This window comes from Hoplias malabaricus, chromosome X1, assembly GCF_029633855.1.
Source record: "Hoplias malabaricus isolate fHopMal1 chromosome X1, fHopMal1.hap1, whole genome shotgun sequence".
NCBI classification, from domain to species: Eukaryota; Metazoa; Chordata; class Actinopteri; order Characiformes; family Erythrinidae; genus Hoplias; species Hoplias malabaricus.
The window spans coordinates 16487610-16504393 of record NC_089818.1 but is presented as its reverse complement, the minus strand read 5'-3'; the positions used below and the strand labels follow the sequence as shown (position 1 = coordinate 16504393).

The 16784-nt window shown below is 41.1% G+C and overlaps 1 protein-coding gene across 1 annotated transcript in view; it reads right to left on the bottom strand.

Annotated features, from left to right (window-relative positions):
• LOC136675527 (pituitary adenylate cyclase-activating polypeptide type I receptor-like) overlaps positions 1-16784 on the bottom strand; it is a 29852-nt gene that overhangs the window by 312 nt on the left and 12756 nt on the right. The window contains exons 4-13 of the mRNA XM_066652096.1: positions 9593-9700; positions 9016-9122; positions 8636-8733; positions 8186-8318; positions 5668-5821; positions 5371-5431; positions 5135-5204; positions 4711-4802; positions 2001-2130; positions 636-677 (exon numbers count right to left, since the gene is read on the bottom strand). Coding sequence (XP_066508193.1) covers positions 636-677; positions 2001-2130; positions 4711-4802; positions 5135-5204; positions 5371-5431; positions 5668-5821; positions 8186-8318; positions 8636-8733; positions 9016-9122; positions 9593-9700 — 995 coding nt within the window. The remainder of the gene's footprint in view (positions 1-635; positions 678-2000; positions 2131-4710; positions 4803-5134; positions 5205-5370; positions 5432-5667; positions 5822-8185; positions 8319-8635; positions 8734-9015; positions 9123-9592; positions 9701-16784) is intronic.

Here is a 16784-nt window from a genome sequence, read left to right as displayed (position 1 = left end):
CTACACTCTTCTCTAATACACCACACAGGAAACAAGGGAAACTCACATAAAGGAATACTTCTTAATCTTCATCCCTATCTGTGGCATCTGTAGTGTGATGAAGTAAAGCAGTAACAGCCCACTGACTTGAAACTGATGTGTAATAATAATAATAATAAACTATTGGGTGATTACTACATTCCAAAATGGGCATAGGACAATGTTCTCAGTAAAAGCTGGGAGCATGGGTGGAGGTCAGGTACTGATGTTGGTTGCTTAGTTGTGGATCATAGGTTCTGGAACTCTAGCATAGTGACTATAATCCCATGTCCAGCTGTTCCAGCACCACATTTCATTTTATGCCCTTCTATGGAGATTACACAAATTGTGTGCGCACAACTGAACATCTGTGTTCACAATCAGTGCAGCTTAAATGAGCTGAGTTGAATCTTTGAGGAATCGTCTGTGGTAATTGAACATATGCTGCAAAAACTTCAGATAAAGATTAGGCTGAGTATTCCTTGGCATCTTCCATGTGTTTGGCAAATATCTTAAGAGTTGCAGTCTTCACAGATTTAAAGATTAATATCAGAGACAAACTATCTAAGAACAATGCTGCATGCACAAATATTTATTTAGTCATTCAAAAGGCTTACCTCTCCATTCAGAAAACAGTAGAGCACAGCCACCACAAAGCCCTGGAGAGAGAGAGAATGAGATTGCAGTCAACCAGTGGTCAGTGGTAATAGATGTGATAGCCTCAGTGCATTTTAATAGTGTTACAGCATTCACATTTATAGTCCATAGTGTGATTGTGTGAAATGCTTCATAATGAACAGCGAGGCAGCACTTAAATATAACACTTGTTGTGTGTCATTTAATCACTCTCTGGGTTCTGGGTGTCTGCTGAGACAGGAACATGTTTCTTTTGAAAGCATTATGTCGCCTAGCAATGGATGAAAGCTAATGCATGACAGTTAAGACACTGAATGTTTAGCAATTAGCACTTATTTAAGAAGGGGGGGGGGGTCTCACTATAGATAACAAATATGCACCAGGAATAGATAAACCATTTCAATTTGTGAACATTCATGAAGATAAAATACTGTTTTTATCAAGTGTTATCACAGGAATATGGAAAATGTTGAGCTAACATAAATCAGTCACTGTAAAATATAGCAGTCTTGCTAGTGTTCCTCAATGGATAACATTAGCCCATTGGTCAAGATATTTTGGTATAATGGGAAAAATGTTGCTATTTATATTGAAGATAACATCCTTCATTAGTGGACAGCTAACCCCGGTAGTGTCCTGTGTTGTGCCACTGAGCTGTAAGTCAGTGTTAGCGGTTAGTGGTAAGCGGTAAGTTAGTGTTAGTGGCTGGCTGCCACTGTTACACTTATACAAACAAGTGCACATTTCCTCAGGCTATTTTTAATAATACAAAACATTTTCAAAGATATTCCTCTGGAAGCTGTTGAAACTTAGTCACACTGAATTATAGCCTGCTCAAAGCTTTTTGTTCATTCTGTCTGCAATTGTTTAAGCTAAAATCTAATCAACTCACGTGGACACATACATCATGCTTTTTAAAATGTGGGTTCCAACTATTAAAGGAACACTACCTACCTTAAAATTACAACTTCACAATAATTTAGATGCTCCACTGAGCAGTAAAATGTACAATAGAGAAACTAGAGTTGCTACTCTGGGGTCAGCACTGCAGAAACTGCACTATATGGAGGAGGGTAGGAATCACACCTCCCTCCTCACTGATTTCATACAGTGCTGTAAAAATTAATTACACTAGGGGGAGCCCAAGGAGCAAAATAGCTAATCTTACCTAGTGTTCCTTAAAATAGTTTTTAAAATTAATTTCAAGAATAGAGCTAACAAAGGGATAATGATTTCAGTATTTATACTGTTTGTCCAATTGAACACCAAAATTCATCATGTTCAAATGGACTATGCACTCAGATGTTGTTAAATGTACAAGGACCTGGGCCGTCATGGAAATTTACCTGGAAAGATCCGAGGCCCAATTCGAACACCAGTCTCTCCCTCTTGCTGACGTCCTCAGGCGAGAAAGCAAACACAGTGTAATGGATGCCAAAGAGAGGGATGAGCAGCAGAGTGGATCGAGCCAGTCTCCTGAAAACACAACACAACGTCCAGCTCATCAGTCCATCGGTCCACTGCCTCTCAAACCATTCAGTCAGCATAATATACAAGACAACACTCTTATGGATTATTACAAAACATAATATCAAACTTCACACAGGAGTGATATCGCTCAACACACTGCAATATCACAGTGGGTTACACAAAACATACAACAATATAGTGTGGGATTCCAGTAAGGCTGGGAACACATACTGAGATATCGATAAATATAGATATATATCGATAACATCCTTTTTGTTGTACACATGATTAATGTCTGTACTTCAATCCATGACCTGAAACCCCAAAATATCTTACGTTTCCTCTCAAGCCTGAAGCTAATAAGCTTTTACAGGCAACTCCTGAGGAACATGCCACAAAATCAAAATATAACTTTCTAAGAAAACTTGATGGATGAGTCTGAAAGTCTGCAAATGCCTGATTTGTGTGTGGTGGAGTTTGCAGAACTTGCAGTTTCAGATTTAAAATAAACTTAAAAATGAGCAGAGATGAGCTCATGTGAAAGATGGCAGTAGCTTACATTCAAACTCAGTCTCTGTCGCCCCTTGTGGCACAAATAGAAACTGTCCTATGTTCACATATATACAATGATTACTACAGAAGAGCGTAACACTAATTGAACATTAACACAGAGTACAAAAAGTCTCCAGTTTATATTTTTGCCAAAAATTAAAACACTAAAAAAAGAAAAAAATGGTTTTGAAATAAAGACATTTAATTAATTGATTATTTCTTGCACCTTTGACTAGAACTGTGTATCTGAGAGCGCAGGAAACATTGGGACTAACCAATGAAGTCTCTGTGCACACTAAAGTTTATTAAGATGTCTACTGAGTTACAATCAGTAACAAAATGGCGGCAGTTTGTGCTTAAACATTACAAACCCTGGTTCCTATCACCTCCACTGTATGAGAAGAAGTAGTTTTATTAATTAACAATTTCACATGAATCAAAATCAGTCATTAGACATTTCTTTATGTCCCCATTGTGTCTCTAATACTTAGAAAAAAATGAGGTTGTTTCCAGAAATGTAAGACTAAGTTCAGTGCATGGTCTGCTCCTTATAAAAGCTTAATAGGATTTACCAATAGCCATAAACACAACTATTTGGTCAGTGAATCAACAGACAGAAAATCCAGGAAAAATAAACACATTTTTGTTTGGGAACAATCTGTAATTTCTTAATCAATTCCCAGAAATTACAAGTCATTCTTTCATTTTGTTTAAAACATTTCCTTTAAATGTCTAGTTATTAATCAATTGCTGCAGCAAGCAATGGCATGAGTGAACCTCTGAAATCCCAGATGAGCTGAAGCATGCAGCACAGACTGATGCACTAGTACAAGACCTCCAGACTCAACACCCACAACACTTTATATAAAATACATGGTTATGGGATGGCACACACCCATACACTCAGACCAGGGGTACTTATACACAGACATGTAAACATGCACGCCCATGCACACACACACACACACACTTACAGGGTGATGGCAGAAAGCTCTGACATCCTGCACGAATGCTGGACAGCCTGTGTTGGCTCACTGAAGCATTTCTGTGCACAGCTGCTAAACACGACAAAGACAATACAACAGAGACAACAGACACCTCTTCAGGACAGAACACTCACACACACACTCACATCCACATAAACACACTGTGCAGCAACATAATACATTTTGAGGGGTCATTAGGACATCAGAACACATTTCTTAAATACTCTTTCAAGTTTCCAGCTCCTTTTAAAGATATACAAATATATCCTTCTTAGAAATTTAAAACATTTGTTTTACAAAGTCTTCGGCCTAAAAACATACATTTGTAAAACGTATTCAAGGTGAAAGGATATTCAGGGTGCTGTGATTTACCACTACCTCACATTATTATCACTGTTATTGTGAAGATGTGGGTGGGGACTGAAGGGAATTTATGAAATGTTGTAGACATTACAAACTCCAGTTCCGTTCACTTGCACTGCAGAGTCATTAAGACTCTCTACAGTGAACCATTTCACATGAAACCACTAATAAATGCAGGTTTTTACAGTAGGTGGAGATTAGTTCAGAAAGCTGGAGTGTGAGTAAACCACCACAAGTTCAAAGGAGCATTATGACGATGTGCAATAGCGCTTAAAGCACAGCTTATATTCACCCGCACCCATCAGCACATGACCAAGCACACACCAGTGTAAACCTACGCATCCTTTCATCCAGTCATTCTTGAGAAAAGTGCCACCATAGGGGCTCTGGATCAGTGGAACATTTTGTCCTTCGTTACACTGCATAATCATCAAGAACGACGGAGAGAGGAACATCATGGTGCCATTCAGAGAAGTACAAAGCAGCACAGAACGTCCATTCATCTCTAATACTCCAATCAAAGCTCACGCAGCAGGCCGTCAGGGCCTAATAATGCAACAACACTATCGATCAGCCAATCAGATGAGTCAGAGCCCCACACCCTATTCCTTTGTATGTGTGTGTGTGTGAAAGAGAAACAGACAGAGAGGTGTGTTTCCATGGCGATTGAGACGGGCTTACTCACAGGTAAATGCTGGACTCGTTCCCTCCCACGTCTGGAGACTGCAGCTTCTGGACGAGGATGATGATGATCCCGATGAAGAGTACAAAATTTATCTGAGGAGATCAAAGACAGAGGAGTTACCGAAATGTTTCAACATCTAGTGTAAGTCTCCCTTCATTTCCAGAGAAATGTATGAGCAGATGTCCAGACATTTTAAAGCAAACTTTCAGAGAACCAGAGAAGGCATTTCTGCATTGAAAAGGGGTCACTAATAGTGACCATTCAAACATAACCTCATTTTCATAATACTGCTCTTTCCAGCAGGAATTCATTTAACATCTGAACAAACTGTTGTTCAAATATTTTTCGTTAATGGCATTCCAGCTGCAAAAAATAACTCCCCAGTGTGTTATAAACTGTGGAGACGTGAGGCTGCTGGTCTTACCATAATAGAAGCAACAACAGGTCCCTTGATCACCCACCAGAGAGCAGTGTTGTCGTTCATATCCCAGCATCTGCGCAGACACAAGAAAATCAATGCAAATTAAAGCAGATCCTGTCACAAGAACATGACCAGCCTTCTCCCAGAGGACAAAAACAGACCACAATGATCTGAATCCGCCTTAAAGGCTTGTACAAACAGGCAGAAGGGGCATTTGTGCTAGACTGCATGAAACCTACCCAGAGTCGTCAAAATGAATGCGCAGAATAGCCCAGATAGTCACACAAATGGTTGGGGTTCCTGCGACACAAAAGAAACAACTAGTCTCTTTGATTTTAGGCCCTATTTACTATATTGGTATAAAAATGTTCCCTGTTAAAATAAATGTCAATTCAGCTCAGCTATTGCAAGGTCAGTGAAGGTGACTTAAACAATTGTCTTAATCAATGTGTGAAAAGTGTGGAGACAATGCTATTAAATAAGAGCAGAATCCATAGCAAATTACAGTAAAATGTTAGAAACAAGCCCCAGCCTACCCCAGCCAATGATGGTGTACCAGTAGAAGTATCTCCTTTCTGGAAAGAAGGTTTCCACCAGCAGAGTGAAGAGATAAAGGCCTTCGATGAAGAGCCAAAAGTAATTGGACATCACACAGTAGTGGAAGAATACCATCACTGCTTTACATCCCACCTGGAAATAAGAAGAAACACAAATACTGAACACAGTGGATCGGTTAGTGCTTTCATTTATTCTCAAATGGGTTTGTACTATGGTATATCAATAAAGGACATCCTTCTGTTTCTGATTTTGCAGGCAACCAGAGAAAGTTGGGAAGGAGTTCTAAATGGTTTTGCTGTGGGTTTGAAAGTTGGCCACACTCGTCACTCAGCAGGAGGTAAAAGAGGGAGGTGGCTATGTGGCAACAAAGGAAACCCAAGGGAGAGAGAATGAGAATTGAAAATGGTGCTTAGCCAATTTCATGTTATTTCAGACCAAAAATCTGTCCTGTTCTGTATAATTACCAGTTTAAACAATAACGGTAGAAGAAAATATCAACAGTGTTAATGGAACCAAATGGCGTACAATGGAACAAGCTGACACCGAGCATCAGAAGAGCCCCAGCACTAGATGCTTTTAAATCCAAGCTGAAAGATTTTCCTGTTTAAACAGGCCTTCAGCTTGGTTTAAATAGTGTGACCAGACATCCTCTTTTACCCGGACATGTCCTCTTTTTTAGACTTAAAAAAATGTCCGGGCGGAATTTCACAAATGTCCGGGATTTTGTTTTTCTAGAGGGTTTCGTTCACAAACTAGTCCCTCCCTCCTCTACTCCGATTGGTTCGCTTGAGTGAGAAGGGGGCATGGTGAAGTAGCCTAAAATCTTCTGATTGGACGGTCTGACTGTAGAGGTACCGTTATTGGTCGATAACCTTCTCTGTAAACATTTAATTGGTCAGTCTGCACGTCAGTAGTCCTTGTTTACGTCAGGCAAAGCTCATGTACCCACCCTCATCTGGAGCAGCTGTGCCGAAACGTAAATGTAAATTCTCGGATGAATTAAAAAAAGAAATTCCCATGTTTTTCTCATGTGTAGCAAATAAAGGTGTAAAGGACCTAAAAGCACACATAGGTTCAGCTAAGTATACAACGGTAGCGGGGGACGAGAGCTCACATTTTTTTATTTGAATTTAAATTATATTGTATTTTCTCATTTGTAAAGCACTTTAAATGACCACATATTGGAATATGAAAAATGACATATCTAAAATAAACGTGCCTATAAGAACAATAATAAAGGTAATTGTAATATGACCACAGCACTAAGGACTGTTAAGATTTCAAGAAGCATAAGGTCTCATTAAAAAGTCAATCAATTCTCTTTTCAGTTTGCGCTATTTAAAAGAACACTACGTCAGCCTTTAATGTGTACACACTTTTATAAAACAAAAGGCTTCAAACTGAACCAAGTTAGAATTTTTAATGTAAGTGTAAAGAAAACATAGTGTTACCCATTACAAGTCTCTCCTAGAAGTCTAGAACTATTTTGGTAGCATTTAGTTTTAGAAATGCAGTACATCATTCATCTCCATTCACTGTAATAGGCGTAGCATTGTCCTTTATCATGCCCATCAATTAGTACATGATCTAATTAGAGGAGGAGTGATGTCATTGGGGCGGCCTGTGATTGGCTGTTAAGTTTGACTCAGAGTGCTGGGTCAGGTGTATAATGGGTGCATGTGGAGCGGAGCAGGTATTGTCATGGTAATGCAGCTCTAATGGAAGATTTCCCTGGCCTGCTGAACTCCACCGCTACAATGTTAATTATGGCTGTTTGTCTGACACTGGCCAGGCCCTGTACAATGTGTAGTGGCTCTCTGAGAGGTGAAAGCCCGAACCACAGCAATTTCAAAACGCATTAGCCCATGCCTTTCTGATGCAAATGGAACTAAGCACATTGTCTCATTCACATTGACCACTTAATTTACATCATGTTCATTGTGTTTGGCTTCTAGTGGCGCACAGTTCAATTAAGTTTGTTATCACAAACAGAAGCCTGGAGAATTTAACATGAGTGAGATACTGATTAGTTACTTTAGGGTTTATTTCTTTTGTTTAGGGGGGTTGGAGGTGTCCACTGGAGGCTTATAACTGTTCATAGTGCAATTATTATTATCATATTTGTGATCTATTTTTATTGTTATTGACATTATATATATATATCTATTGTGGTTTGGATGCACATATATTTTTCAGTCTATTAAAATATTACACTCAAATTTACCCCCCCCACCCACACACACCAAATGTGACAAAAAAACAAATGTTGGTGAAATTGTAGTCAAATACGAACATTTTTCTCCACTTTATTTTCCTTCTAAATGAGAAATGTTGTGACTTCATGTTGAGCTGCTAGGGAGCAATGAGGGGTAAGAGTGGAATGGGGAGCTATTTGTTTTGAAAACAGCTGCAGCTTGATTGAGATAAAAAAAAGGCACTTAAAGCTGCATATACTCTACACTGCATATAGATGAAAACCATCCAAAAGGGCCTCACCGTGTGGACAAAGCAGTGGTTACTGTCCTCCTCAGCGTACAGTACCCCATCCTTAATGAAGACAGAAATGGCTCGCAGGATGAACGACACAAACAGGTTCATGTGGATGAAGTTCCTGGTACAGTGCAGTTTCCTGTTAAAAAATGGAGCAAGTTCCAATGAGAACAGTGAATTCCAAAGATACAGGAACGAACAGGAATAATAACAGCCACATGAAAAAAGCCTCCACAGGAGTCGAGCCCATTTCATTGTGACTCCAGCTACAGCAGGCAGAATTAAATCAGAATCACTTGGTAGAGCAGAAAAAATACAGCCCCTTCCAACTGGCAGGACCAAATTCAATTTCCAGTGCTGGAGAACGGGAGCGGAAATGGAACTGACCTCTAGACCAGTTTCCCCAATGTTTACTATATGTGGTGTGATTACTGGATGCAGGGATGCAAGACTGACCTGAACCTGCAAAGGATGACCATAGCGGTGGTGAGCGACACCAGGGAGGTGCTGTAGCCCACTGTGTAGAGAGCCTTTACTGACGCATAGTACATATCCTGTAGGAATCATAAAGAACATAAGAACATAACGCCAAGGACATGATGAAATTTGATGAAATTTATGTCCAACTTTTCAGAGGGTTCTTTGTTACATTTTTTTATAAAGGTGTTTGATTGGCTCATAAGCCAGTGTATGAATTTTCAGCCTCATTTCCATATAAGGACAGCACGAATCGTAGTATCAATGTTTTCATACTTCAAGCTAAAAAGCAATGAATATGTTTTTGTCCTAGATGTGGGCCCCTTGGAGGAGCAGCAGAATGTGTATTTTAGAAGAACACGTACAGGTTTGGTGCTATTTTCCTCTGACATACAGGCTTCCATGTATTGTGGGTAAGGTTCAGACCAGCCATATTCAGTACAGTTCCTACTGATTTTCCCAAGGCCTGTGATATGACAGAACACAATAAATATGAATATCACACAATTTTAAAAATTGAAACATTAAGAGAAAAAAAGTAAAAAACTGGCCCAGTTTACTATTTAATCCAGATGTAGTTGACCAGCCAAGAGTTTTCCCCTCTTGTAAATAAAAGATGTAAGTGCTGTGTATCTGATGAGGGCAGTTATGGTATGGTCTACCAGGCCTTAAATGGTTGTTAGCCCCTTTAGATTTTATTAATCTAGATTGAATCATTTTTTTTATACATCTGATCTCATTTCTCATAAATTGATTCTTTTCAACACCTCCTGCAATTAATAACTTGTCCTGAATATTTTCCAGATTTGACTGGAAAAGAAAACAGGAATGCTCTCGTAAATAATAAAACGATAATGCAGAAGCATCAGTAATAGAGTGAATAATAGATCACATCGGATAAACACTGTAGATACGACATGCTATAAAATCACTCACTCTCTGCAGGACTCATAAACACAAAAAGCTCAGGGCAGTTGACCACAACTGTCTCTCCAACGCTGGCGGCCTGCCAACATGTCAGGTTGTCCCACTGCCAAGCACAGCCTGAGAAACAAAACGGGAATTTCAGCCTTGACAAAACTGCCAAACACGTCCCGCCACGCCATCCATATAATGAAAAAGACCTGTATGTACGTCTCCACTACTGTACACTTTATACAGGACACAAGATACACGTATATGGTTTCTTTCATTCAACATGAACCAAACCTGCACATATTTTGTGATGTCACAAGCATGAACATAGACCTCAATTTGGCCCACCCTGTCCTTCCGAAGTCAAGTGCTGTTACTGCAATTATGGGCATGGAGAAATACAGGAAATGCATTAACTGCTGTGCTGTTCATGGCTGTCAGGAAGCAAGTTTTCCAAGGAATCCAAACAAAAACATTAAGTGCTCAGTCCTTTAAAATAGTTGTAATTAAAAATGACGTTAGCGTTCTTACATGAGGATAAAGTTTTATAACAATGTCTTTTTTTTTGCTGGCTGCTGATGCACTCCAAAGGCGTCTAGAGTCATCCACAGACGTCACATGAAAATGAATTCCTTAAATAGTTAGACGCCTGAGACGTCAAGCCGCACAGACCACCAGGGGGTGGTGTGAGTCAGTGCTGCATTTCCGTCCTCTCCACATGACTCATCCTGACCCTGGAGGTGAAACTGATCAATATGTGATCATGATGAAAATCCATCAGGTTCTCAACAGAGTTGTCTCCTGATGGGGGAATTCAATTCTACTCCTCTGCTTTCCTTTGGTGCTTTGCAGTGATTATCCTCGCTCCAGCGATGCCTCCGTGTAGCGCCGAGAACCTGATGACAGCTCCGTTTAGGCAGCTGCAGATTTCCCTCCACCTTCTTTTGGAGCAAGAAGGTGCTGTGTGGTTTAATACAGATTTGATAGAGTAGTGACAAGTAACATTTACTTCATCAAATGTAGCCTCTAGTGAGCAACTGACACTCAGCATGTTGACGTTAGGCCTACTCTGAGTCTTCTCCAGAACGAGAAAAACTTGTGTGTACTCAATGAACAAATAATAGGGGTCATATTCAAGCATGTTTCCTCAAGTGAACACAGTTCAGGGTCTTAATGAAAGGACTATGACCTGCTTTGGTCAAAATACAACAAGGATCAAATACCACAGCAGCGTTCTCCCCCGTCGAAACAGCACTGGTATAAACTGATTATTTTAGTGCCTGTTCCTTTAAATGATAATGAGCCGCTGTTCACACTGACCTGAGCTTCCAGCAGTGAGGAGCAAGCAAGCAAAAGCTGTTTTAAGACATTTTGTACGTAACAACTGTAAATAGTCTGTACTTCACGTAAAAGGAGCAGAATTTTCTGGTGGTCTTGGTTCACAGTGTGTGAATGGATGCCAGATACACACATTAATACACAAAGTATAATAAGTATAGTAGTGAGTAAATGAATTGATTTTAATGTTGTAACCGTGTACATTTAGTCACTGATTCCTTTTCACTGTTTAGTTTTCTTATGTTTTGTTGTTGAGCTGCTTTGCTCTTTGTCACGCTGCTGACCTCAAAGCTGAAGCAATGCTGAATGTTTTGCAAAATTCCAGAGCAGGATACAGGTTTCTCCGTGATTAAGTATTTGGAGCCACGACTTTTTAATTCTATGCAGTCACACAGCTCCAGGACCTGGAGGTTGTGGGTTCGATTCCCGCTCCGGGTGACTGTCTGTGAGGAGTGTGGTATGTTCTCCCTGTGTCTGCGTGGGTTTCCTCCGGGTGACTGTCTGTGAGGAGTGTGGTATGTTCTCCCTGTGTCTGTGTGGGTTTCCTCCAGGTGACTGTCTGTGAGGAGTGTGGTATGTTCTCCCTGTGTCTGCGTGGGTTTCCTCCGGGTGACTGTCTGTGAAGAGTTTGGTTTGTTCTCCGTGTCTGCGTGGGTTTCCTCCAGGTGACTGTCTGTGAGGACTTGGTGTGTTCTCCCTGTGTCTGCGTGGGTTTCTTCTGGGTGACCGTCTGTGAGGAGTGTGGTGTGTTCTCCCTGTGTCTGCATGGGTTTCCTCCAGGTGACCGTCTGTGAGGAGTGTGGTGTGTTCTCGCTGTGTCTGCATGGGTTTCCTCCAGGTGACTGTTTGTGAGGAGTGTGGTGTGTTCTCCCTGTGTCTGCATGGGTTTCCTCCAGGTGACCATCTGTGAGGAGTGTGGTGTGTTCTCCCTGTGTCTGCGTGGGTTTCCTCCGAGTGACTGTCTGTGAGGAGTGTGGTGTGTTCTCCCCGTGTCCATGTGGGATTCCTCCGGGTGACTGTCTGTGAGGAGTGTGGTGTGTTCTCCCCGTGTCCATGTGGGATTCCTCCGGGTGCTCCAGTTTCTTCCCACAGAAACATGTTGGTAGGTGAATTGGCGACTCAAATGTGTCCGTAGGTGTGTGTGTGTGAGTGAATGTGTGAGTGTGTGTGTGCTGCCCTGTGAAGGATTGGCGCTCCCTCCAGGGTGTATTCCCGCCTTGTGCCCAATGATTCCAGGTAGGCTCTGGACCCACCGCACCCTGAACTGGGTAAGCAGTTACAGATAATAAATGAATGAATTTTACTCCTGTCCTTTTACTTGAGCATGCATTTAGCCTACTATCCCCAGCTTTGTTTTTATGCATGAAGAGCTACATCACTGTCCCCTGAAGCCCTCCATCGTACTGAAATATGGGCATTAGAGTGAGTTATGGCCAAACCTTTGGAGCGCATAATCTCAGATTGAAGAGATTTCCAGGAAGGCCCAGCGATCGTCGCATTAGAATCACAAAACAAAGACACAGAGGAGGTGCATTCAGCTCGGAGTGAAAAGGGTGACACTCACACTGAACGAGGGCCTAGGTGGATGGACACTGTCAGAATTCTCTAAGATCACGGCTTCACTGTCGATGTGATTCTGCGGTTATAAGGCAATCAACATCAGATGTGTGATCTTTCTACAATAAAGGCGTGAACTTACACTAGCTCATCTAACACACAGCATGAAACCCAGCTAAGAAAAACCCTTAGAGGTAACAAGAGGAGTTCACAGTTCCTCTGGCCATGTGCCTGATGACGTCCAGTCATGAAATCTGGTCCAGAAGCCTGTAGGGTCACATTGTATCTCTGCACTGAAAATGAAGACACTGAATTTACTTTATTAAAATTCACTCTCACTCTATCTGTCTTTCATTTATGCATTTATTCTCCAACTAAAATTAACCCTCTCTCTCTGTCTTTCTCTCTCTCTCTCAGTAGCTTGGTTGTGCTTGGTGTGCCCTGTGGCACTTGCTGCTCCTCCTCTTCACTCTAATCTGTTTTTGCTCTGTCTGGCAGCCTGGACACAAAGCCAATTACCTCTTAAAGGGCAAATAAGAACAGTCCAAACCAACGAAGAGACGATGCACTGGGCAGAGACAAACCACACACAAGGCCACACACACACACCCAAACAGTCTGATCATTACACAAGCACTTAACAGAGGTAAAACTAGAGCTAAAAGAGTCCATGTCTTGTGCTTTTTATCTATTATCCGTTATCACTTATATTTTTTTTTGACTGTACTTCTAAGACTGATATGTAAATGTTCCATGTTTGATTGGTGGCACTGCATTTCAACAAGTCCTAAAATACACCTTACAACATCAGTGTGAAAGTGCAGGACTGACCAGCTTTAGGGTGTATAGGCTTGGCACACTCAGCTCTACTCACTCTTTTACTTTTCCATTAAGAAAAATTTCTCCTGGACTCTGGAATTGGAGACTTGTTTTTAGCACTTACTCACTCATTGGTTCCAAGCAAGGTGATGGTTCCATGGTTGTCAATCACAGCGAAATACAGCCATACAGCACAAACAAGGCATTTGTAACATTTCCAAGCTTCAGAAAAGATCAAATTTGTTTTAAACCGACTCGCAACAGAAGCTCGTAAATTTACGTCATGGTTTGTGAAGTTCAAACACTCCTTGGATCGGTGGCTAAGGAAACATGAAACATAATAACACGAGAATACACGATGTGTAAACAATGCTTAAAATTATCGCTGCCATTGCTCTGGTTTCTAAAGCCTCCAGTTCCTGTTAGAAACAATGATTTGCAACATCTCAGGCTACATTTCTAGGGGCAGATGTGCTAATGGGAAAGCAACCAAGTTCCATAGGCCAAAAAATGAGTAGAGTCAAGTAGAGTAGGCACCTTGCAGTGGAAGTGCCAGTAGGGATTTGTATATCTACATTACTGGGTTTGCAAAGAATGGCTTTGTAATAATGATTAATAAACATTAGTCTAACAGGTTGTGGATCATGGGTACTGTGGGTCAGAGACTTGCCTTAGCAAATATTATTACTATAGATTTCATTGACCTGGTGTAATTGGACAGATCACTCATCAACAGGTAATAGCATTGACTTTTTGGATTTGGGGCTAGACTCATGAAGGTGTGCTATCCCACATTCGAGGGCTTCAAAGGCTCCATTCATCTTCTTTGGGAAGGATTAGAATTCCTGCCACCGTTATGCATGAGAGTGCATGCCCCCACAGACACCTACACACACACACACAACAAATGCTGAGTAAATTTCCATATGAAAATCCATCAACAGCCCCAGCACTGTGCTAATATGAAACATAAATATGACACTGGATCAATGCTCCGTGGTCCGGAAGAGAGCCCCCACTCATGAATCATGGGAGATAATGAATGGGGCTTGGCTAAGCTCACACACACACACACACACACACACACACACACAAGTCCACTTATAACATTTCACTAAAATAATCACACTTCTCACTTTTCCTTTTGAAACGGCCTGTTATTACTTTCCCTTTAAGGTCGTTAGGCGGAAATGAGCCCTGTTCTGATTGGCTGCCTTCTATTGTGCTTCTTTTAAACAGCAGCCCTCACTGAAATGTGCAGAACATCCTGGTACAGTTTTGAAATCCTTATGATAAACGTAAGCAAAGTATTCAGAAGTTGTGATCCGTTTACTTCCTGACAGCCAAGAACAGCACAACGTTTAATGGCTTTCCCCATGTTCCACACCACTTCAACAGGAACAGGCAGGGGCAAGCTGTGGAAGGCTTTGTTTTTGAAGGTTATATGCAAACATTTACATGGATGTGACATCACAAAAATGATGATGGGAAAACTGGCAGTTTATTGGCTTTTTTCTTCACACAGACGCAGCCAAGACCAAGGCAAGATTTACCCTTGTTCCCACTATAAAAACAGAAATAAAAATCTAGTGTGACTCCTTCAATATCTCAGCTCTGTGCAGTTGTTGGCTCACTGTCAACTCCCCACACACAACATGGCAGCTGTGTATTGTGTGTGTGTGTGTGTGTGAGTGTGTGTGTGTGTGTGAAATAGCACAGTAATGAGGTCTGCCGGTGGTCTATTATTACAGTTGGTCTATACTGGGTTTCATAATGGAGTGTTATGGGAGTCCATCCTGTTTATCCTTTAATGAAAGACGGAGCGTCTCTCGGAGCATGTGGCTGTTTTATTTCGAGCTGAAAGATTTCCTGTCTGGGGAGCAGCAGTCTGTCCCAGTTTAAAGAAATAAAGAACGAGAATCAATATAGAGGACGTTCTATATAGAGGCTGCTCTATCAGGACTTTTATTTTAGAAACAGATCTGTTTGAAATTCAGAAGTCAGGGGAAAGAGGCAGTAAAGATTTTAATTAGCTACAGCGATCGTTTCTTGCAAGCTGCTCCACCGCGTCGCTGCCTGTGGAAGAGACACATCGGGGCTTAGTATATTATCTTTCACTAAGATTTTTTCATCTCTCTTTTTTTATCTTTCTTCTCTTTAATCTTTTGCTCTTGTCTTCCTCTTCCTCTGCTTCTCTTATTCTCATCTTTCTCTTCTGATTTTTATCTTTTTATTTTCTCCTTTTTTGCCTTTCTCTCTCTCTCTCTCGCTCTTCTACTCCTTTCTTTATCTTTATTCTCTTTTTTGTTGTATTTTCTGTTTTTTTATTTTTTATCTTTCTCTCTCTGCATTTTCTCTCATACACGTTTTCTGCTTCCTCTCTTTCTTGTGTTTATCTTGCCCCTTTTTCTCTTTCATTTGTTTTTGTTTCTCCTATTTTTCTCTTTTTATATCTCTCTTGCTTGTTCTGTTATGGTTTAATTCTCTTCAGGTTTAATGGCTTGTGTCTTGCTTGTTTTCTCTTCTTTCATTGTCATCTCTCTCTTTCTCTCTCTCTCTCTCTCTCTCTCTCTCTCTCTCTCTCTGGTTAGAATGCTCATACAATTTGAACATCTGTGAGCAAAAGTAACTGGACATGAATGGCCTTGAGGGAATTGTGAATGTTACGGCCGGTGATACACAACATAATGAATCACTGGACCCTTGGCTCTCTGGCAGTTAAAGCGTCTTGGTCAGTAAACTCCAGTGCTCTTTTGCAGCAGAGTGAGCACCAGCTCTCCAGAAAACACACCCTCGCTAACTGCTAGCAGCTCAAGCTGTTTCACTCTTTCAGCTCTATTATCTTCTGCTCTAAACCATCAGAATTAGCCCGAGTGGCCTTCAGGGTGCCAGCTACATGAGTCACACTCCTCTTCCTCTCTCTTTTCTACTCTCACAACCTATTATCTGTGTCTTCTGCCCCTTCTGCATTCGTCTCTTTCTTTCTCTTTCTCTCTCTCCCCATTTTAATCCATTCTCTATTCTTTTCTTTCTCTCTCTCTATGCATTTCTTCCCTCACATTCCCTCCATCTCCTATTCTCTTTCTCTGTATCTTACTCTACTTCTCTCCATTCTTTCTCTGCATCTCTCTCTCTCTCTCTCCCTTTTCTTTCTATTGTTCTCTTTTCTCATTCTCTCCAAAACACTCCCTCCATTCTTTTTTGCTGTCTCTTTATCTTTTCTTTCCTTCTCTCTCTCTCTCTCTCTCTCTCTCTCTTTAAGTGTCAGTTCTCAGGGGTTGTTTAAAATGAAACCACTTTTCCAGAGCTGCCACTGTAATTGGTGCCAGGTGTCACAGCCCTCGCTTCCTGTTTACTGACGATAAATACAAGACATTGATAAGAACATGCAAGTGTTTGAGTGTGTGTGTGTGTGTGTGTGTGTGTGTGTGTGTGTGTGTGTGTGTGTATGTGTGGGGATGATTTGGATGACACATATTGACTGTGATGTACTCGATGA